Source organism: Solea senegalensis, linkage group LG15 (genome assembly GCF_019176455.1).
Source record: "Solea senegalensis isolate Sse05_10M linkage group LG15, IFAPA_SoseM_1, whole genome shotgun sequence".
Taxonomy (NCBI): domain Eukaryota; kingdom Metazoa; phylum Chordata; class Actinopteri; order Pleuronectiformes; family Soleidae; genus Solea; species Solea senegalensis.
The window spans coordinates 6,616,090-6,639,558 of record NC_058035.1 but is presented as its reverse complement, the minus strand read 5'-3'; the positions used below and the strand labels follow the sequence as shown (position 1 = coordinate 6,639,558).

Genomic DNA, 23,469 nt, shown 5'->3' with positions numbered 1-23,469 from the left:
TATAGTGGTTTTACCCTGCTTACCCATTCCTGTCATGTCCTCACTGAGAATGATCTGTAACACTGGACTATGACCGGAGAGTAAGAGCAGAGTTATTTTTAGGAAGGCTGTAAGTGATAAAAATTGATAAAACACACCTCAGCCACACAAATATTCTCATGACTCAGTCTCATCCAAAACTGTCTTGTGACGCAAGTTGATAAATACTGTTTAGAAAAAGATAGACCCTTTTCGAGGAAACTGTCTAACCAGCTCAAACATGACTCTTGACATGACATTTTGACACCCGCAGCGTGGAGACAGAATTTCCTATTACATCTTATGTAAACATACTGTTGTGTTAGACACTGTCTCATGTTGTGCACATACTAAACACCGAGCACAGTTTCTGTTTGCATATGCCTGGCCGGCAAACTTTCAGTGCGTCTGCTTCGTCATCGTCTCTCATCTCGACAGCTGTTCGTGGCCTGTGGGGGAATTCCTGGTTCTTCGAGTAGACGCAGCCTTTCCCCTGCCTACTTTATGGGAACAGGGGGCAGGGCCAGTCAGATGGTTTTCCTCAGAAACTATTATGTGTTGATTCACTGTGAGGGGGTGTGCTGCTCACTCCCACTGTTTCCTTCTTACTGGGAAGTGACACTCAGGCTTACCGTACAGAGGCAGCGTACGAAAAACAGAGGAGGGAGGGAGGGAGAAAGGCTGATGGGTGATGTGAAAGGTGGTGGTATTTAAGGTTCTTTGCTCTGAATGTCAGACAGTATGCTGTATCCTTCCTTGGGACTTGGAGGACATGGGAGAGCGAGCAGAACATGCAGGTGAACTGGGGAGGGATGGCTCACTGTATGGTCATTCAGCTTGGAAAGACTTGCTGCTGTGGCTCACGGCTAAAACATCTTTATTTGTCGAAATGGGACTTGACTCTGAAAGAGTACTGCCCCTGGAGGGTTTTAGGAAGGAGACGCATGACTGAAATAACAGTTATCTGGAACGGAAATCTTGGTATGTATGTAGGAAGAAATTACCTTAAATCATATGGTTTATTTTGACTAAAAAAAAACATAAATGTTGAAGCAAAAGTGACAAGTTTTCAGAATATTTAAAGTTTTTGCAAGTTGAGATCTAACCAGTACCAACTTTCGCTTTTTCTGAGTTCGAACTTTGAAGTGTTTTGTCGCTGCAAAACCAGTCTGATGTTTGAATGAGAGCAGTTTAATACCGGTTTTGAATCTGGGTTAATGTCTTGATAGGGAATTTAGTTGTAAGAGTCTGTACAACTGGTTGTTTCCAGGTCCAACTGTCTGAAAGATAGCAGTTTCCTGCACGTGTTCAGGTGTGGCCTTCCTCAGAAAGTTCATTGTATTGCGTATATCCTAAAAGAATGTTCTCTAAAATTGAAAGAACCACAGTAACTAAGATAACATTGAGGAAATGCCTCACCACATACATGTCATTGTCAAAACAAGCCTCGGCCTTGAATTGGGAGTTTTATTTAAATGACAGTAAAGATACTGTGATTCAGAGGATGTTGGTTAATGTCAAACTTATTTTGAAGGGTTCTGGAGACATATTGACCAGCTTTATTTTCTCAGGAATCACATTGTCTCAAAGTTCTTTTCCTGGGCGTGTACTTCCGTAATTGATAAGTCATTTCGTGCCTGGATCAAAGCACTATTACCATGATTTGATTCACCGCTCGCATCATCAACCCAGTGGACAGACTTTTATTTCAGTGGTTGTGAAGCACAAGGAATACTTAGGTTGCAAAGGCCGTTGACTTTCTCTCAGATGAGCCCGAAACTACACTTTGGCTAACCACAGAATTGGATCCTATGAAGCACAACACCATTTAAGAGGTTTGTTCTTTCTCGATCTGTTACCAATTTAGGTAAATGTGTGTATTTTTATGGAAAGTGTTAGTTGCAGCTTCTTGCTCAATCTTCCAATGAAATAGTGGGAAGGATGAGCTCATCATCTACTTTTCATTAGAAGTAGGGCTGGACTCCACAGTGTCCATCTTCTAACTCAACCATTTTTTTGTCACCTCCATAGAATTAATGTTGCTTTTTTTTTGGTTGTAGTGTTTTAGTTTAGTTTAGTTTCACCAATTCATTCTCACAATGAAGCACTTGAAGCACATGAAGACTTGTGTTCAGAGGATGAATCCATTCAAGGACTAAGAGCCTCTGGAGGACCATATTCTGATCAGAACTATACTATGAGAACTGAATTCCATAGATGGTGGCGTCTTCAGGTGTCATCTATGGGCTCAGTTCTTTTGGCATGGTACTGGTTTGTCGGCCTTAATGCACAGGACTTGTGAATCGTCACCATGAGAAACAGCTTTACTGCATATTAACATTTGTTGGAATTGATAACTTCTAGAATATATGATGATCTAATTTGAGATTGCATATAATACTGTAAAATAAACTGATTTCCAAATTAAGTGTTTGTATGTTGTAAATAAAGTATAATAAAGTGAATAATTTGCCGCTGTTGGTTTTTCTGTTAGAGTTAATATACTTATTTAACACACGCTCAGACTTATATGATATGACCCCATACACAAACCAACATACTTTCAAATTACAGCATCATGGTATGTAAAGTGATTTTTGTACTATGCACAGACAACTGCAGTGGCAAACTCTTAACTCTATGACTGGACTACACCCTTTCCAATCTCCTGCAAGACAGTTTGCCCTCAGTGCAGACCACGTTCTGGGATTGCAGCCATGTTGGATTGCAGTGGAAAACAAGTCATGGGCACAGAGATTGTCATGATTGGGGAATGTGAACATATTAACAGCAGCACAGGAAAGGATAATGGCGGTTGCATCTTTCATCATCATGGTTGAATCATACATTTCCAATCTTGGGGATAATGTGTAAAATGTGTGGTGCTATTAGCCAAATAACACATAATGAAAAACAATGAGAAATCCGAGCTAAAAAACTAAGCTTTAAATGTCATAAGTTATGAATAAGCTGGCAAGAGTTTACCATAATTGTTTCTTGTCAGGGAAGTAATGATAAAAACCTGTCTGCTGATACCCATTTCCATTTGTCAGAAATAAATTTAATTGAACAAATTGGCATTTAGTTCTTGGTAACACTCAGAATGTGGGATACAATAAGGCCGCTGCCTTGTGACCCACATATTACTGTATCCAGGCGACAGCAAAACAAGTACGATAAACCAGAGTCTGGATCATGTTCAATGAATATTCCGCACAGTCAAGCACTCTCAAGCACTCTCAAGCAAACATTACACATGTTTTTAGATTGTAGCTTCATATATATTGATTACATATACGTTTTTCTATTTTCAAAACACACTAATAAGCAAACATAGTTCTGAGCATTTCGGTTTTTTTACTGCATTGTAATCCCTTAATTTCAGAGGGTATATACATCATATATTGATCAATAATTTCACAATAACCTATCATCATAATGTAAATCAAGTGATCTGAGAGAGAGAGTGGTAATTCAAGTGATTCTGCTGCTTAAAGGGAGAGTTTGACCAATTACATGCCTTCTATTGGCTGTTTCATTAAAACTACTTTGTATACAGCTCTTTTCCTACATGAGTCAATATCTGCAGAGTTTCAGAGATGGGGAACTAAGCCATGTACCCATAATGTGAGTATTTTAATAAACTGTGGCTAGAACTCATAAATCAAGTACTTTTCCAGTAATCCTATTGCGTCATATAATACTATTCTATATAAATGTAGTATATCATGGACCAATAAAATGAAAGGAAAAGAATGCTTTAGGTCGACTACTTTAAAGGTCTAGAATTAAAAATGTGTGACATCTGATGATGAGAAGGACAATTGTAACAAACCAAGTAAACTTCCTCTCCAAAAAACAAAATATCCATCATTTTGTCTTCTGTAGAAACATTGCAGCTCAAAATGGCTGCCTCAATAAAGCAAAGCCCTTGCTTTATGTACTGTACATCTTACGGGCGTATTTTAACCCTACGAAAACCAAATGCTTTTATCTTATACATTATGCATAATGCAAACATAATAGGACATTTATGCCAGTAAACCCTAAATATTACACACTGGCCTTATGGTATATTTTGATGATGATAAAAATCTCGATTTTATGTTCTGATGTTCAAACAAATTCTAGAAAATAGTTTTTTTTAATATATTTTCGTAATGGTACATTTTCTGAACCACAACTCTTTTCGCTTTTCTTTCACGATCGCTTGAAACCCCTGGATGTCCCGAATCCATACCCGCCTACTAATTGATTGACAAGCGTATCGACCAATCAGAACCAGCTACAAATACTCAGAACGTCTAAACGTCGATTCTCATTGGGTAATAACGCCATATGTCAGTGACGTCAGGACCTTCGTCCAACCAATAGTTGAATATTTTTCTATTTAGGATGAGCAACAGGCTGGGCCCAGCACGGCTACCGAAGTTAAAACTGTTTACCTTAAGACGGCGTTGCCAGTGGGAAACCTTTATGTTTTATTTAGTGTATTTTTAGTTGTCGGGGGCCAGATATCGGGATACAACTACTTCTACGTTGTTTTTATAAAGAATACGCGGATTTAGTCGAGGTCGTGACATGGATGAAGTACGGCCTAGCAGTGGTGCTCAAGCCCACGGGCTGGTGCCGCTGTTTCCTCCGGGGCTGCAGGCTATCTACGGGGAATGCCGGCGACTTTACCCCGAGCAAGTCAACCCGCTTCAAGTAACCGCCATTGTTAAGTACTGGTAGGTCCACCGTCCTATTGTTGCTGGTCTGACACATCAGTTTGGTAGTAATGGCTACAGACATTTAGCCAGATAGCTTAGCTCAAAGCTAACGTCGCCAAGTTAAATCAGGACCTACTGTGTACACTAGACAGGTAAAAAGATAATTTGAATGAATCTCATTACGTGTTAACTCGGCGGTTTACTGCAGTACGAAAGAGGAAAAAAATATCTGCAACCAGTTTTGCTTGATCTATCTCTTTGTATTCCTATCTTTACTTTTAGACAATATAACGTTTTATATATCTACTTAAAACCATTTCTGATTTTACTGTCTACCTATCAAGTTATCGTTCTATTAGGGTTGAACAACTTGGAGGAAATATCTGCGATTTTTATTCTAAATGTTGCAACTGACCAACATTTACTGTATTTCCAACATGTACATGTTGTGTGTTTTTTAATTTGCATAGAAAATAGAAATACCATAAAGATAACAATTTAATTGCAGCTTTTGTGATTTACTAATCGTGTTGATCTATCTATTTTAATATTGCTGATGGGTTTTATTCTATGCTTTTTGCAGGTTAGGGGGACCAGACCCGTTAGATTACATCAGTATGTATAGGAATACAGGCTGTCCCGCTGAGGACATCCAGGAGCATTGGCACTATGTCAGCTTTGGACTGAGTGACCTTTATGGGGATAACAGGGTTCATGAGTAAGTATGTTATTACTGTAATTACTTGATTTCCACTTCCCCATCAGAGTTAAACACACTTTTATACAAAGAGTGTTCTTGATCACCCGTTCTTTTTTTATTCAGTTCAGTATAAACTGTGTAAAACTGAATACATTGGTACATGTAATTGCTTATGTCAGGAGCTAATTAGTAGACTGTTACCTATTAACACTAACACTTTACCCCATGAGTCTAATTTAATGCTGTGTTGTTGTTGGTGTTGACAAGCATTCCGCCGACATCCACATAAAATGTATCCATACTTAAGTTTTTGACTTGTGCTGTTCACAAAGAGGGACAAATGCAACCAACAACATAACCCCATTGGCAGAGGTTATAAAAGTAAAGTGTGTTTGTGTCAGATTCACAGGGGCTGATGGACCCAGTGGGTTTGGTTTTGAGCTCACCTTTCGACTCAAACGTGAGGTGGGGGAGACGGCACCACCAACCTGGCCAGCGGAACTCATGCAAGGCTTGGCTCGCTATGTGTTCCAGTCAGGTGAGAAAATGCAAAAGCAAAGCACTATTCATGTTTCGCAGCCATGTGTAAGCAACATCAGAAGCAACGTAGATGTGCTACCATCTTTAAAACATCTTTGCGGGTCTCTTGTGTGAACCTTTTGTGTAAAGTATTGATTTGTGTTTTCCATTTAGTCAATATTTGTTAATAGACTACTACTAATTAGTAAATTATTTAACTGCTTTGGTTTTAATATAAGAGCTATCTTATCTTTAGTGACAATGCCACCCTTTCACATCTTGGTTAACAAGAAGACTGTATGCTTTGTATAGATAATGTGGATTTTTACTGATTAAACAAGTATATATGTGATTTGTTTTTTTTTCATTTGTCTTTGACTTTGCATGGTATTTAAAAAGGCACTGTTTGCCTGTGACTGAGTGCAGGAGCAATGTGTACACAATGTTCTGCTAAGTTCTTCAAATCCCTCAGTTGTGTATAAAATATACACAACAAAGTGTGGTTCAAAAGGGAGGAGGCATTTAAAAGCCACACAGAAAAAAGAAGGCTTTTCTCTCCTGGTTCCTCTCTCTCCACCCAGCCTTTCGCTCTATTCTCCAGCTGGGGTCAATTTGCGCGTGGGTGGGCTGGGCCCTTGAGCTAAATGAATGTTGATTCCAGTCCATCTTCCCTCTCACACTTCTCCTGTTATAAATCTAGGCTGAGTGGATGTTACCTCCCAAGCAGTTTCCTCACAAGGAAATATTGATTTTGTATTTTTTTCTTGCAAACTGTGTTTTTTCCCCCACACTAACTCACTTGGAGTCTCTCACTGATCTTTGCCCTCTCCTTTCCTGTTCCTGTATCTTTTCCCCCACTAAGTCAAATAATGAAAAGTACGGAATTATGTGCCTCTTACAACTGGTTGAAGTTTGAAATGCAGTGTTTATTCACAGCTTAAACAGCCCAGTTTATCCACCCCTGAAATAAATCTGTCCTTTTCATCTTTGTTTGACAGAAAACACATTTTGTAGTGGCGACCATGTATCGTGGCACAATCCACTAGACAACAGTGAATCTCGTATTCAGCATATGCTGCTCACAGAGGATCCACAGATCCAACCAGTTCATACACCTTTTGGCTCAGTGAGCTTTCTCCAGGTGAGTTCCAATATAACTTACTATCTGACAGCTAAATTAAAGCACATCAACATTGGGCATCCATATTGTGCTTGGATTGAGGAAAAGGGAAGTCCAGACTGACTTCTGTAGACATTTCCCTTCAGGGACATCTCAGTAGAGTGTCCTGACTACAGTAAAGGTCTGAATGTTTCTTATAGATTGTTGGCGTATGTACGGAGGAGCTACAAGCAGCTCAACAGTGGAACGGCCAGGGTATTTTGGAACTGATGCGTGGAGTCCAAATGTGAGTAAACCTGTGTATTATTGTACATATGAATCAGCTAGAGTATACACTTGCATACATATCCAATTTTTTTTAAATTAGCCTACAACCTCACTTGCTCCCAACATGTTTGTTTCTCGTCAATGACAGAGGGTTACTTTGACGAGAAACAAACATGTTGAGAGCAAGAGAGTTTATTGTTCATGTATTAACTTTGTGTTGATAACTGCCCTGCACTAATGTTGATGATGGTCCTCCTGTGTACAGAGCTGGTGGCCCTTGGCTCATCACAGACATGAGGAGAGGAGAGACAATTTTTGACATTGATCCACACCTACAAGTAAGGCTTTATCAAGCAAGCTTTACTGCCCAGGATGTTTAATGTACAAAGTATATTTTTCTCTGGAGAGTGTGATTGTTTTTTTTTGTTTGTTTTGTATATAGTAGGGTGATTTTTCTGACAGACGATGAATTTGCAGGTGCAGATATGAGCTGCTAAACTATTTTGGATGATGTAATAGTCCAAAATAGAACATTAAATTGCAGCTCTTGTGTTTTGCTGATTGTGATGTTAAAAATTGCACTATGTGCAATTTGAGGACTGGAGGGAAAAAATGACTACTCACTTTCATGTATCCAAAGGATTCTAGTTAAGGAGACAGTCCTTCAGTTTGCCCAATGTTATGGTCGTGTTAATGTCATGACATGTTAACCTCTGGATGTGGTGGTAGGTTTAAGTTCTTTTAAGGAATCTGATTCAAATATAGGATATATGGAATAAAGAAAGTATTTTTCTGTATGCAGCGATGGATGAAGAACATCTGGCCTCCAGACATTATACAGCCCCAAAGTATGATCAACAGCCATAAGGGAAAAAGCAACTCAAAGATATTTAGATTCTGTATTTTCTTTAAATGACTCTCACAGGGAGAAGGTTCCCCACCCCAGTTTACAACAAATGATTCATAAGTCTGCTCTCTAACCTGATGTTTAGTGCCTCCTGCTGGTCCATCTTTATGGATATGTCGTGTCTTCATTTCTGGTTACCTTAGGTGAGTTCTCTGAGTTAGTGTTAATGTTTGCGTATATGTCTTGCTCATCTAAGCAGGAGAGAGTGGACCAGGGAATTGAGACAGAGGGTTCTAACCTTAGTGGTGTCAGTGCCAAGTGTGTGTGGGATGATCTGAGTCGACCGCCAGAGGACGAGGAGGACAGCCGATCCATCTGCATAGGATCACAGCCACGCAGGCTCTCGGACAAAGGTAGGCTGAGTCCTAAAGGAAAGAAAAGAGTAAAATCCTTACAGGCCCAGAGGATTTAAAAAGGGTTAATCATTCTCTATGTCAGCAGTTCATGATGAGCTAACTCTTTGTTGATCTTTGTGTGCTTTGACAGACACAGAGCAGATCAGGGAGACTCTGAGAAAAGGTCTGGAGTTTAACAGTAAAGCAACACTACCACCCATCAGCAGCCAGAGACAGAGCCATGAGAGACCTCAGTGAGTCTTCCTCCCACACACATTGACAGGGGTTTAGCTCACACCACAGGTTACACCAGGATAACTCCCTCCTTTGAGGGTAGTGACTCAGTGCTTTTGACATCTGAAACGTTATCACCATTGTTTCTCGGAAACCGGTATAATTTGGTCATTTGTCACTATCCTGTTGCATGCTCTCTGGAAATCTTCACATCTTGCACATAAAGACCAAAGCCAAGAAGCTCATGGTATCATTTCAGACTTCCTTACTTACATTTTCCTTCCACCTTTCTTTTCTCTTCTTTGTCTGTTTTTCAGGAGTAGGAAGGACAGTTTGGAGAGTGAGAGTTCAGCAGCCATTGTTCCACATGAGTTGGTGCGAACACGTCAGTTGGAGAGTGTCCATCTGAAATTTAACCAAGAGTCGGGCACACTGCTGCCACTCTGTCTGCGGTAACGGCACTCTCTCCCACGCCTAATTTCTTTTTTAATGTCTGTAAGATAAACAGATAAAGAATAGTTTAAATTGACTGGCAAAATGTCTTAACAATACAAGAGAAACACACATTACATTTGTTTCTTAGGAAGAACATTGATTTCATTTAGGGAATGAACAAAGACTTAGCTTATACAATTTGAACTGTCCTCTTTGCCAAGATGGAAGAATTTTCTTTAGCAGGATATGTAAATATTGTAGTCCCCACAAATGTCTGTTTTTTGTCAGTATTACACACCCCTAATGTGAAGCAGAGAGGAGAGATGACCACAAACATGACCACAAATTGAAGATAGTTTGCCCATGTGGTGGTCAGTGTTGCTATTGTAAAAGTTAAAAAAATTAAAATTAAGTTTGTAAAAATCAAATGAGGAAACGTAAGATTAAATTACTTTTTTCTTAATAATTAAAACAAGCTTTCCAATTGTTCTTGTTTCTTTGCTAAATCATTGAAACTGAATAATTTTGGTTTGGTTTTCGTGTCATAATTTTTCCTCAAATACTCAATTAATCTGGAAAATTTTCAACACATTAATCGATTATGAAAATAATCCTTAGTTGCAGCCCTAATTACAACGTGTGACAAAAAAAATTTGTTCTAAAGTTGTCATCTTTAAAAAGCTTGCTAGTAGAGAGAGGAGAGTGGCTACAGCTAAAAATGAACGAAAACTCACCCTTTTGCACCTGAAATAACCATTTGTACGTCATACTGTTTTTTTGTTTAATCTTTAATAGGGGCCGGTTGCTCCATGGGAGGCATTTCACTTATAAAAGTATCAATGGAGACACAGCCATTACGTTTGTGTCCACTGGAGTTGAAGGAGCTTTTGCTACTGAAGAGCATCCATATGCAGCTCACGGCCCCTGGCTCCAGGTATATACTCAGAGATTCACACACGGATCACAGTTTTCACCATGTAGGGCTTTCATATTTAATGCATATATTGGACTGCTTGCTCTTTCTATTTTAGATATTGTTGACTGAAGAGTTTGTGGAGCAGATGCTTGGGGATTTACAGGAACTCAACACTCGTGAGGAGGTCGGTTAAAACCCCCTGCTTTTAACTCCACTTTTCACTTTCTGTTCTGTTGGACTGCTGATGTATTTAACCTGGTTTACCCTTTCACTTTGTACAGACAAAGCTACCAAAGGAGTACAGTTGGCCAGAGAAGAAGCTGAAGATCTCGGTCCTACCAGATTCTGTGTTTGATAATCCATTGCAGTGAGGCAGAGGTGTTTAATCTCCTAAAGAAATGCCATCATAAAAATACCAAAAACTGCAACATTTCCAGAGTGGGCCACCATGAGTAGGAGCAACCCCAGAGCATGCAGCAACTCCAGGGAACCATGGAGATATGTAGTTCCCACCATGGATGGCCTGAGACTGATTTATCTGTGAAGCTGATCTATGGGATGATGTAAAGATCTTTGGCTGTCCCTGCGTTCTCAAACAATGGTTTACAATATGAGAGACTATTGAAAGTGTTAAATCAGCTACAACCCAGCCTCATCCAGGTGGTTGAATGGTTACAAACAATCAGTGACACATTAGCTGTAGTGGCAAAACAGGATGTTGTCATTCCTTAAGGAAGTTCTGCCAGGTCACAAATGCAGTTGAACATGCATCCTGTGATCACGAGACGTGACATCCCAAGTAATGATTGTGCTGCAGTTCTCAGAAACTAGTTCTATTTATTCCAGTAGCCTTAGAAGTGACAGAACATTCACATGTCAAACCTTTTTTTTTTTTTCTCCTCAGTGTTGTTTTTTTACCTGAGCTGATGTGTGTAGTATTTGCAAATGCTGGACATTTTCTCTTTTGTGTTTGTGGTCATACCAAAGTTATAACTCTTGTCTTAAATGTGTCACAATCCCTTTTCAAAAATAACCAATTCAACATCAGAGTTGTTGTTTAGATTTTTGTCAAATGCTGCTGGTATAACCACATTATTCCTTTATGCCGTGAACATGGCTCCTCTATATTTGTAATGTTTTTCTTTCAGTTTGTTTTTTTTCATGTTAAATGATGCATGTTTTAGAGTAATGAAATTACATCTTTCAAATCTGTCGTCACTTGTCTTGTCTCCAGTGGAAAGTGAAATGTAAAATGTGTTTTTAATAAGTAGGACCTGCTGGGAGTAGAATTTTTCAGTGCCTTGTGTTGAAAAGGACCACATATTCTCTGCCGACTTTCTCCCTCAGCTCCTGGACTGTTACTCATTGTTTTTTCGATACCGTCGGTGCATTCCACGTTCACACCAAAACAAAGAGACTACTTTTGCTGCAGTGTCTTTTTTTCCTCAAAAGTGTACTCTTTTTACAAGCTTTTTTTTTTATTATTTTTTTGTAATTTCTATCTTATTGATTGAACTGGCTGATTGTAATCCCAAGTGCATTAAAGAGTGTAGATATTTACACAAATAAAGCTGGAACACTAATGCAGAAATACAGAGAAACGATTTCCATGAGAATAACGTACTGTATCTTCCTTTACAGTATGCATAACTTAACAGAACACTATCTGAACAGTTGTGGAAGTTTTGAAATGTACATTTAATAAAAGTGAGTTTAAAAGGTCTTCTTGTCGACTGCTAGAAATCCCTTTTGATCTGGTATAATTCATTCTTTATATGAAGCAGGTTGAAAATGATCATGAAATCCCATATGCAGTTATAATTAATAATCAGCGTTTAACAAAAGTATATGGCACAGCTGTTAACTTATTTGTGTATTTCATATTTTGCCAACACACTTTCTCATGTTGGTTGCCTGATTTGTTGCCATGGTTTCTTATTTGTATTGTTTTGCATTTGTACTCTTATTAATCCCAGTAGGAGGATTTCTTGTCTGCATTTAATCCATCCTCTATTAGCGGTCTTGCATAAAGTACCTTATATACTACTTTTACTTAAGATACTTAAGTAGAAGTACAATTATCTTACCAGATAATGATTTTGGTAGAAGTTGAAGTCACTTTTTATAATATTACTTAGGTAAAAGTCACATTTACAGTACTTAAGTATCGATAGTCATTTTCTGATATAAAATGTACTTCAGCTTTAGAAGTAAAAGTAAAAAGGAAGGGTGAGGATTAGGTACCTCAGTTAAGGTTGTGGGTTCACTTCCTGGCTCTGCTAGTCACTGTGTCCTTGAGCTAGACAGTTAACCCCATGTTGTGGCATGTGAATGAAAAGCTCTATATAAATACAGACCATTACCAACTCTTTTTCTTTTGATTTTATTTGGTAGTAATGAGTAATAAAGACAGTTTGGGGAAATGTAATGGAGTAAAAGTAAAAGTTGCTAGAAATATTAAATAACAAAGTAAAGTATAGATTCATGAATTCTGTACTTCAGTACAGTAACAAAGTATTTGTACTTTGTAACATTACAACACTGTATATTAGAGAGAGGGTTTGGGGGTCACTGAGGGTTAGGTGCCTTGCTCTGAGGTACTCCCAAGGTGGCATCCCACTTGGTTACAAGCCAAGTTCCTTTAAGTAATCTTAATATATAATCTTTTGTAAACACAATGTGGCCTTTCATGGCCTAATATGTTTTTTTTGCTTTGTTTGCCTTTGTGTGCTTTTGTGTTTTCTTATTCACTCATTATTCCGTGCCACCATACATGGCCCCTGTGATGATGGGGCCTCTGCTCCTGTGACAGATGCACATGCGCAGTCTCTCCGGTAGAGCTCGCTGTGACCGTTCATTTCCCCTCGTCCTCCTTCTCCTGTGAGTGTGGAGCTCCTCCCCCCCGTCTGTGCACCGACTCTGTGCCGGGTCACGTTACCGAGGAGGGAGAGAGAGAGAGAGCGAGAGCGAGTCCGTGTGAATTCACTGAGCTCCTTCCCGTCGAGTCACAAGCTCCTTGCACTTTCGACTAAATATTAGTCAGAGTTGACGGGAAAGCAGAACTAGTCAGACGACAGCCGGGAGTCTTTAACCAGCACCGAACACAGTGCGGAGGACACACACACACACACACACACACAGCCGTAATCTAAGCACAAGAGCTGGATGGATTTAAGAGTCTGCCAACGACATGGACATTGAATATTAACAGGTAACGTTGTTGTTGTTGTTTTTGTTTCTGTTAAAATAACATATCTGCCATGTTGTGTTGTGCTGTCTGACAGAAGACAAGAATGTCCTCGCCCTGAAAAGAAAATATCAGTGTGACATTTTATGAGATAAGAAGAGATAAATAAGTCTCGAGTAAGTTCCAGTTTCTGTTTGTTCCTCGAGTTTGTCACAGTTGATATAGAAAAGGGCATAATTCACTTTTCGTTTTCAAAGATGATGAACTTAGCTACGCAGAACCGACCGGACCCGTTTCCGTGGGTTGTCCGGAGAGTTTGTACAGTACGTGGGAACGCAAATGTCCTCAGAAGTAGCTCCAGAGATTCTTCTGCCAACTCCCCCAGTATAATCTTCTTTCTGAGCTTTTTAATACAACTGTTGATTAAGATTATTGTGGTCAATGTCCCACTGGGTTCATCATATCCAAGAAAATGCCTGGACCTAAAATCTCTGGAGTTCATGTCTAATAAATTGTCTTCACTCATTAAAGATTCTGTGGAGTTTTCCTGACATTATCCAGAGTTTAGAGCAGCGAGCTGGCAGAAGAATCTCCAGAGGACATTTGTGTTCACACGTTAAGCCCCTGTGGACAATCTCTGCAGTTCAGTGCATGTCTGAAAGCAGCTTTGGTCCCAGCTTGAACATGTACATCTTTCTGTGCCATTTCTGACTTGACTTAATCTCCTTGTCATCACGCAGCATCCGTTTTGAGTCGAGACGACGAAGAAGTCATGGATGCAAGCTGGAAAAACTCCTTGGAAGAGGAGCTCCTGTGTCCCATCTGCCTGAATGTCTTTGAAGAACCAATCCAGCTGCCGTGCAAGCACAACTTCTGCAAAACTTGCATCTCAGAGGCCTGGTCCGGTGTCATCAGCACTGGGATCCGATGCCCAGAGTGCAACCATGAATACAACCAGAAACCCACGCTGGACAAAAACTTCAAGCTCGCCAACATTGCCAATCGGTTCAACGCACTGAACACAGAGAAGGTCCCCGTTGTGCTGCAGTGTGTCCTCTGTAGACGAGGTCCCCCGCTGCCTGTGAGGAAGGTCTGTCTGCGCTGCAAGGAGCCCTGCTGCCAAACCCACATCCACATGCACCTACAGCAGCCTTGCGCAGCCCCGGGACACCTGTTAGTGGACGCTGACGAGCTGAGTGCTTGGACCTGCCCCACACATGAGGAGTACAGGATACTGCACTGTGAAGAAGAGCAGGTGGCTCTGTGTCCTCTGTGCTGCATCTCCCACTGCTCTAAAAAAAGACACCCAGTCCGTGATGTGGATACGAAACATATACAAGTGCAGGTAGATAAATCACTCTCTCACGTACGGTATCTTTCCTGTATCTGTAGGAGACTGTCGTCCATGGTTTTTATTTGAATTTCAAGGAAGCAAAGATTTGTTTGTTTAGTTCACTAGAGTAGAAAGGGAGCAGGTAGTCGTTCAGGGAAGATGTCCACCTACAGACAGTCTATGTCACACACTGTCTGCCTACTTACTTTTGGAACGTTTTGAGGGAGGTTTGAGGACTCCAGGCTAAAGAGACCTACATTGACCCACTTTTGGTTCAGGCTTAAATAATTGCATTCCATGTTTTAAACCTTGGGTGCTCTGAAACTGTGAAGCTTTTGGTTACAACCTTGTGACATGAGGCCTTTTGGAGGGTTTTCAAACAATGTGTTATTCAAGTCTCCTGTACATAGCTGATGATAACATTTAAGGGGGTTTTCACTCAATTGTAATTGCTTTGGACTAACATAGTAGGCCTTTTTTCCTTCTTTTGTTGAGGGGGCAGTTGCCTCTCCTGCCAACCCTATTGCAACATCCTGTCTCTAGCACCCCCTTCCCATACTGCCACACCTTCACATGAGTCACCCCATGCTTTGGGGTAAGTACTGTGATGTAATCTATTGCACATCATCCACTGGAGATAATATCCTCTGAGCGCTGGGCACACGTGTCCTTATCAGTGTAGTGACATATCATGGCGCTTTTCCACTTTCCACACAGTTGTAGCGCACCTTTCTCATTGGCGATAGTGAATTTCCAAGCGAGCTGAGCCGATACTAAATGTGATGTTGATGGACTGCCAGCCACTGATTGGTCGGAGCATGTCGTCACTGGAAGCACCATGAGCGCGATTTCCGACTGGTTATTCTTCCTCCTGTAATAATTTCTGCCAGGCTGTGCACTGAAAGGTGCAATGCTGCTCTCTTCAGGGAAAATGTTTGTCCTGTAGTTCAAAGTTCTTCAACTCGAAGTTTTAACCCAGAATTTATAGTATTCCTAGGGTGTTGTAGAGTGTTCAAAAAAGGGGGTAAAATAGTGTAGATTTGAGCTTGCGTCAGCCTACCTGACAAAAAGTGAATTATGACCTACCCTCGCTGGCCTCCACATCAGGATGTGTGTCTTGCTTGAGGCAAACCTGTCATGCCTTTGTCCAGCCCCTGCATTTCCCTCAGTTCTACACTTAATTCATATTTCACTTCATGTTCACAAGTGTATGTGTGTGTGTGTGTGTGTAAGTTGCATGGTTTGAGCAACCACCCACACTGCCTTTTTATTTGTGAAAGGGTGGAGTAAGAATCTTTAGCATCTGCAGTGTCATGGCATTGTTTATGGATGTGATGAATGCATTATTCCAGTCGGTAGAGTCACAGAGACATTTTTGCCTGTGAGTAGATCACTATGTTTTTAAATTGATAGAAGTCTTTGATGCAAACTGTTGCTCTGGTGGAGAGCTATTATTGGGACAAAAGATGTTTGTTCAGCCCTTTCCACAGCTGCTCTCTCTCTCTCTCTCTCCACACACACACCAACCAACTTTTCTTTTCTTTCACAACTGTATGTGTGACGGTAAATGGAGTTATCCAGGAGTCAGAGTTCCTGAGTTCTTCTCAAATCATCTCTCTCCAAGCTTCATCCTCGTTTGCACTGTGATACTGATAAACGTGGTAGCAGCCACACAGTTAAACATCTCTGCAGGACATTTAAGAAATTCATCCGAGGCCGGATTTAATTCTCAATGTGACTTACTGAGAGTTTGCTCTCCGTTACAGAGCTGTGGTCTATTTGGTGAAAGGATTTTAAATTCCCCTGGCAGCACTCATGTTGTTTTTTGGAAAAACAAAGGGCAAAAAGCCAGATTCAGATTCAGAGACTGTAGCTATGTTCTTATCTATGGTTATTTTGGCTCTCACAGTAGACTTTCGCAGTAACCCTTTGCAGGTGAGCTGTAATTTTTGGGATGAGGAAGCAGGAGTAATGGGGTAGTGATGTCGTATGTGAGACAGGCAGAGGAGGAGGAGCCCTCCCACACAACCTTACCTTGGTTTTCTCAGGCATCTCAGCAGGAAACTGTCGTTCATGGAGGCTCGGCTGTTTGCAGTTTCTTGTTGCCGGGGTGGAGTGAGTCAGCTCCCCAGAATGCTGAGGGCAGTCCATTGACTTCAGGCGTGGGTAATAGTTGTTAGTTGATTGTGAAAGATGCTCTCTGTTCATTGAGCCCGAGGCTCCTCATTTAAACACGAACTTCCTGGCAAACCATGGGCGTCTGGATGCCTAAATAGGACAGTAGGGAAAGTGATCATTGGTGGGTTTAATCTTGATAAAGGTAGGCTTTCATGCTGCTGCAGAGAGCGATCAGCAGGTCATGCCGTTCTCTGCTGCCCCTGAAATGGGGAATTGGAGGAAACCGGGCAAAACGAGGTTGTGCAGAGGCATTTTTGGCAGAGAAAAGCTGCTGCCCTTATGAATAGCCAAGTCACATAGAGTGCTTCATGTAATGTTCACAGCAGTAACCCAGAACAGTCACACTGAAGTTATCCTAATAGTACCACAGGGTGTGTACAGGGCGTGTATGATTGTGATTATTAATGTAATGTGCAGCACGCAATATGTGAAAAACTGGATGTAACAAGAAACACTGCCAACTAATTAGGCTCTGTGTGAGTTTGGGCAGCCTCTGTACCACATTAGCACACTATCAGATTGTTGGAAAAGAGCCGTTAAGCAAAAGTGCCTCTTTTTATACGCAGTGAATGTTGTGGAGATTTATTACAGGTGTGCGATGTGGCAAAAGAATAAGGGCCACTGCTGATTTTTTTTATCAAAAATGGGACTAGTTTTGACAAAGTTCTTTCATGTACGTGATTCTAGAATGAAGCTCTTAAGGTGCAAAAAAGTGAATGTATGTAATGTTAAGTGCTATAATCGATCAGATTTGAACAGTGTCTACTTGTTTCTACTTTCTGCTTGACAAATGACCATCTTACCCTCCTCTTTCCCCTCCTCTTTCTTTGGTACACATTCATCATTCTGGTCGAACATATACAAACAATTCACTTCAATTCAATTGAAATGCAGATGTTGAGACAACAACCCTGTGCAACATCAACGTTTGAACTTGCTTTTGTTTGCAATATCCACGCCAGTCACGGGTCATTCATAATGATTATACAATTAAGACGAATCTTCAGCCCACATACAAAATGCTGATTTTCTTTCACATCCTATTAAGTTGCATGGATTTGGTTTACACTGTTTGAATATGTGGTCCAAAGATAAATAATCTGGTAGAATAAAGTTGCATGAACAGTCAACACAGCAATGTTTATGATTGCTATAAACATAGATTAGTTGGTGACATGGACTGGGCCACATTGGACTCCATGTAGAACCAAAAAAGGAGAGTGATATTGGACTATTGGGTGGCCAGAGATACAGTACGTCTCCAAACAAATGCTAATGTTGGTTCGAGTCCGTGGCATGAGTTATTGGACCCATTATTTCTAACACATTCACTAACACTATGTTTACTTTGGGTTTACTGGTCGTACTGATTTATTTTATGCGTCTCTATCAGTATAGAGAATGCAGTGCATAATGCAGTGCATAAGTGCATGGTTTTTTTTTCCCTTTATGGTTTAATTACTGCCAATAGCTAATTTCACAATCAAAGTCATCTTAAAATGTGAAAGAGACCTTGAGGAGGCAGAAATAATTCTCCAGCACTCACTTGCCAAAAAAGATTTATATTTTGAAGCAGGTGTGGGCAGCATTTCTTTTTTACCACAGAGTGAAGAAAGGCCACAAATAAAGTAAAAATGCTCTTAAAAATGTGTAACCAACACATTTTTTTCGAAATAAAAGTCTGTCTGTGTTAATAAACATTATAAAGAGTGTCATTTCAACTCGAAGTGACCTGTGAGGACGCCACGGGCCGGATAAAACTGGTTCACGCGCCAAATCTGGCCCCCGGTCCTTATGTTGCCCATGTGTGTTCTAAAGTATTGTATGTCACGTTGTCCTTTTATTGTTTAGTTTCAGGAACTAGACGGACCATCGTATTCACAGAAAGGCTGTAATTTCACTTTGGCAAACTCAGTGGCCAGCCAGTTGTTGTACATAAGACTCTGTGAATGTTGTCAGCAGCCGGAGAGGCTTGTTGCTACGATACCGCTCTGTATATACCTCGAAAGTTGCTCACTAGAGACTGCAGGAATGTCATCATTCTCCCTTCTGTGCTTCAAACTTTCTTTGACACAGAGGCAACGGCAAACAAAAGGAGTCATGCTTGTGGCAAAACATTAAGGCACAGAGGAGTCGTGTGACGCCCCGACCCGATCGTTCTCACACACTAGACATTATATAAAAATATGAATATAAGGCTTTGTTGCCACAACAGCAGGTTTTCTCTTATGAGAGCTTTTTTTGTAATCAGAGACAGTTCATGAAAACCACACCTGCCCTCCCCTGACTGTAAATTGGTTTTAGCTGTTAATGGAGGATTGTATTTCCTGGCTATTTTACTGGCTTGTTGTCGTCTGATTTAGCCCAAAGAGGAAGCTACCTGGTGGCAGTTGATGGAGCAGGATCCTGAATACATTTAGAAACAATCAGAGATGGATTTGTGCAGTTCTCTTTGCCTCTGCTACTGCTCCTCTAATAGATAAATGTTGTTTTTTGCCGTGTCTGACATGGTTGTCTTTGTGACTTTTACAAATAGCAGCCAGATTTACTTTCAGTCGTTTTTGTTCTCTATTTTTAGACTTTCTTATTGGTGGTGGTTTCTAATCAATGTCTTCTTTGTTATCTCTGTGCAGGCCATGCTAATGAAACAGCAAGGCAAACTGGAGGGTCGTGTCCAGATCATAGATGAGCAGATCACCAAGCTGGAGACAGACGGGACACTGATGAAGGTACAGTGCACATGTATATCCTCACACACAGAGAGAGACAGCTATTTGTCTACGCCACTCTGTAACATGCTCCAGGATTTATTCTGTAACTCTCTCTCTCTGCACAGGACGCAGTGTCTGAACTGAAGGAGCGTGTGAGAGCCCAGTATCAGAGGATGCATGCGCTGCTGGAAGCCAAACAGGCTGAAGCCATGCAGATGCTGGAGAGCACATGCACCATGTATGAGAGGAGAAACTCCCATCAGGCTCTGCAGCTCAAAGACCGCCGTCACGAGACGGAGAAGCTTCTGAGCATGATACACACATTGTTCCAAAGATCAGAAAGCATTAACTGTGTAAAGGTAAAAGTCAGCACAGTCTCTACGGTCATACACGTATCAATAGAAGTTAACAAGTTAACCTCCACAACAAAAAGCAGATTTTAAAGACCACAAACTGCATTCATTTGCACTGATGTGTGAACACACCCAACACAGACAGACAACAGCATTGTTCATGTGCTTTTTTTGTGCAACTGTAAGTGGGAGGTTAACATGGTGCAAATGCTGGCTCTGAGTGACATTTGTGTCTTGTTGTCTCATTTTTCAGAATACAAAACCATACAAGCTGCTACTAGACAGGTAAGGATGGTTTGTTTGTTTGTATTCAGTACAAGATTCTCAAGCATTTCACGGTTTAACATCTGTGTCTTTTTTCAGGTCAAACTCTCACCTGAGTAGTGCCATCCCTCCAGTCAGACTGGGCCAGATCAGCTCCCATGAATTGCTGTCAGACCTTTCAGTCAGAGAGAAGGAGTTGAGGAAAACCCTGGAAGGTAAGAAAGAAATGCAAGGAAGTCACAAAAGATGAGAGGAATGTGGATTGTAAGATATTTAACAGTTTTCTGTAGGGCAGAGTCATACTTATGTGTCCGCAGGCGCTCGCTTTTCTGTCATAGACTGCAAGCTAAAATCCATGCAGGCGGTACACATGCTCTGTGTAGCAGAACAGTTCCAGAAAATGGAAGTAATCATGGAAATTAGCTTCAGGTTATATGAGAAAGTTCGCTGGTCCGCATGCACAACTCCACACTCAAATATTACAAGGACATCCAAAAGAGGGCAAACTCATGGTGAGAAATCACCGCTACCGAAATGCAGTGCGAACTCGCATCCGTGGAATGCTAGACGGACTGGAAGCCTTGATTAGTAAATACAGAAGTTAGGTTGTAAGTACGACCCGGCCCTTTGGATATAATGTCATCCGGTTTAACCATTATCTCTATCTGCTCCTTTACTGCTTTCCATTCTCAGAACCGTTCAAAGAGGCTACCATTCTTGAGTTTTTCCAGCCTCAGAGCAGGTCTGCTGGCTCCCAAACAGAGAACCGCTCAGTGCTAAAGAAAAGGAAATGCAGCATGAGCTTCGTGGAAAGCGATACAGAGAACTCCACCTCCCAGGATCATCTGCACTCCAGCAGCAAAAAACCCTTCCTCCACCGTGCTTTATCCATGTACTCCACTGAATTCCTCTCCCAGAATCCTCACGCTGGCCCTGGCCACAGTCAGCCCCTTGACCCTCCAGCCCATCCAGCTGTGGTTCTTGGATCCTCCTCTAGCCAACACTCAGGGACTGTTTTCCCCTCCTCCCACTTCCCTGGTGGAGGGGCCTCGACACAAGCCATGTACGAAGGGCGCAACGTCCTGATGTGCACACAGAATAACTGCTGCTATTCCAGGGCCTCAGCCGCCCGTGTCCAGCCTCCGTACCCAGCATCAGACTCCTTCCCCTCCAGGACCTCTCAGGAGTTTCCTGCACATGTCCCACTATCTGCGAGCCAGCCACTGCAGCATTATCCCATCAGAGGACTGATGGAAACCTCCCAGACTGCCAGGCACCCCGACTTCTACAGTCCGTATGGACAGTCTTTAGACAGACTGGTTTTTTAAACAAATAATAAACCAGAGTCGTCAAAGAAAAATAGAATTTTCTTTTTTGTTCATTTCCATTTTGGTTAAGACAGATGTTGTACACCTCCCCACTCCTGCCCTATTTTGGGAAACCATGCCCTGTAAAATTTTGTAGCTCTGTTTACTTTATGAATCACTGTCACGGCAGTCATGTTTTTTTTTGAAATTGTATTTATTTTGTGTTTTAATTTGACTGGAAGTGCTAATGTGAACAATATATTCTTAAAGTAGTGAACTCAAATACGACATATCCTTCATTACAAATCCTGACATGGGATTCCAGAGACTCTAGTGCCTAAAAAGACTCTTGATTATTTCCTGTTTGCGGCTGAAAGTGAGCAGGGAGCCTCCCTGTGCCCTCCAAAGTCCATGTGGCTTTTAAAAAACACACTGGGCTGCGACTGCTTGTCAGGTTTTTCATGGATTTCTTTTTTTTATATGAGATAATAAATAAACCAAAACCAGTGAAAAATACTGAATAAACAAGCATATTGAATTACACTTGTGTGCTGCATTTAAAGCACTGGCTCACAGGATTGAATGTAACCTTCATGTCAGGTGATAGATGCTATTGCTATTTTAAACCTATTTTATTATAGTCTGAGGTCTGTCCGTGCTGAGGAGCACATCATAATGTGACTTGTTTGAAGAAAGAGGTTTTACGGGTTTGACTCACTGGGTTACAGTTGAAATGCTAGAGCTTCCTGTAAAAACAGAAAGAAAGAAAACACGAGTTATTTCAGTGCATCCCACCCTGAAATTCACGGAGCGGCTATTCATAGTTTAAGGCCTGTAGATGGAAAAGAGGGACACTGGATGAACCACATGATTGGGATCTGCTGCAGTTAGAGGAAATCTCAGAATGCGCTTGTTTGGACAATGTTTTGTTAAGGACCAGTGCCGTTCACTCCCTTGTCAACATCCTGGTCTCTGGCAAAGTCTCATCCCTTTTTTCATCTAATTATTGGAGCTGGTTGTCAAGTTAGGTCAGAGAACAGGAATAACTGATGAATAAGCACCTCCCTCTCCTCTCTCCTCTCGTCGTATCACTTGCATGGGCTCGATGCGGAGGAGGAGGAGGAGGAGGACAAGGAGGAGGGTCAGAGCGGCGGATGATATAAGCGCAGAGTTTTAATGAGGGCTGCAACAGTATAGTCATCTACTCATCTGTCAGTCATAGGCTTTTCATCATCATCGTTGTCCCCCTCCCCCCCCAAACCCAGGGTGAGACTGTGAGATGGAGGGGGCGGAGTGAAGGGATGAGAGGGAGGGAGAGCAGTAAAGGAGTGGGATGGTGAGTGGGGAGACAGAGAGCAAGTGAGGCGCATCACTTATTTATGGGTAATAAAATGTTCTGCCCTCCTGTTTCGCTCTCTCCCTCGTCTGTTTTCCGGCGTGATTTTGATTCACCTGATTTCAACAGTGTGAACACAAACATCTGTGTCGTCGGCGGAGTCACTGTGTGGGTCTGAGACATACAGTAAAGGAGTGTGTGTGTGTGTGTGTGTGTGTTTGTGGGGACAAATAGGGAACATGAGGACATTTTTAGCAAGTCCTCACAACTAAAAAAAAAGGGCCCGGTTTTAGAGTTTGGGTTAAGGGTTAGAGTTGTAATGGTTAAGGTTTGTGTCAGGGGCAAGAAAGTGAATAATGCCCGAGTGTCCTCGCTAAGAATGAGTGTGTGTGTAAATCTATTATTACTCCCCTTGTGCACATTTCCCTCTGCACGTGTTATTAATAAAACATACACAAGACACAAAGAGGCCATACTATTAATTGAATCCATATAAACGGCTGTTTATTTGTATCAACCAGTCATTTGAACTGTGAAGACTTCACTACAGATCTTTACACTAGTAGTCAAACATGTCAGTTTTTTGTTTTTTTTCAGCCCATACATGAAAGTTAGTGTGCAGCTTTGTGCGTGTTTG

At 41.3% G+C, this 23,469-nt stretch overlaps 2 protein-coding genes across 3 annotated transcripts; both read left to right on the top strand.

Annotated features, from left to right (window-relative positions):
- Window positions 1-4,380: 4,380 nt before the first annotated feature.
- On the top strand, window positions 4,381-11,885 carry sufu (suppressor of fused homolog (Drosophila)). Of its 2 annotated transcripts, none has more exons than XM_044045638.1 (12): window positions 4,381-4,748; window positions 5,314-5,448; window positions 5,832-5,968; window positions 6,948-7,090; window positions 7,270-7,355; window positions 7,602-7,674; window positions 8,443-8,596; window positions 8,730-8,832; window positions 9,130-9,264; window positions 10,043-10,181; window positions 10,279-10,347; window positions 10,445-11,885. In XM_044045638.1, the coding sequence occupies exons 1-12, from the start codon at window positions 4,600-4,602 to the stop codon at window positions 10,532-10,534; spliced, it is 1,413 nt and encodes a 470-aa protein (XP_043901573.1). In that variant the 5' UTR covers window positions 4,381-4,599; the 3' UTR covers window positions 10,535-11,885. The 2 variants fall into 2 exon arrangements, with proteins under 2 accessions (XP_043901573.1, XP_043901572.1); XM_044045637.1 differs by having other exon boundaries at window positions 4,383-4,748; window positions 8,440-8,596.
- Window positions 11,886-13,086: 1,201 nt separating this feature from the next.
- Window positions 13,087-22,903, top strand: LOC122781691 (E3 ubiquitin-protein ligase TRIM8-like). Its single transcript, XM_044045636.1, has 7 exons — window positions 13,087-13,374; window positions 14,091-14,695; window positions 19,495-19,590; window positions 19,698-19,931; window positions 20,179-20,210; window positions 20,289-20,404; window positions 20,883-22,903. Exons 2-7 carry the CDS (start codon window positions 14,123-14,125, stop codon window positions 21,515-21,517), a joined length of 1,686 nt encoding a protein of 561 aa, XP_043901571.1. The 5' UTR covers window positions 13,087-13,374; window positions 14,091-14,122; the 3' UTR covers window positions 21,518-22,903.
- The last annotated feature ends 566 nt before the right edge of the window (window positions 22,904-23,469 follow it).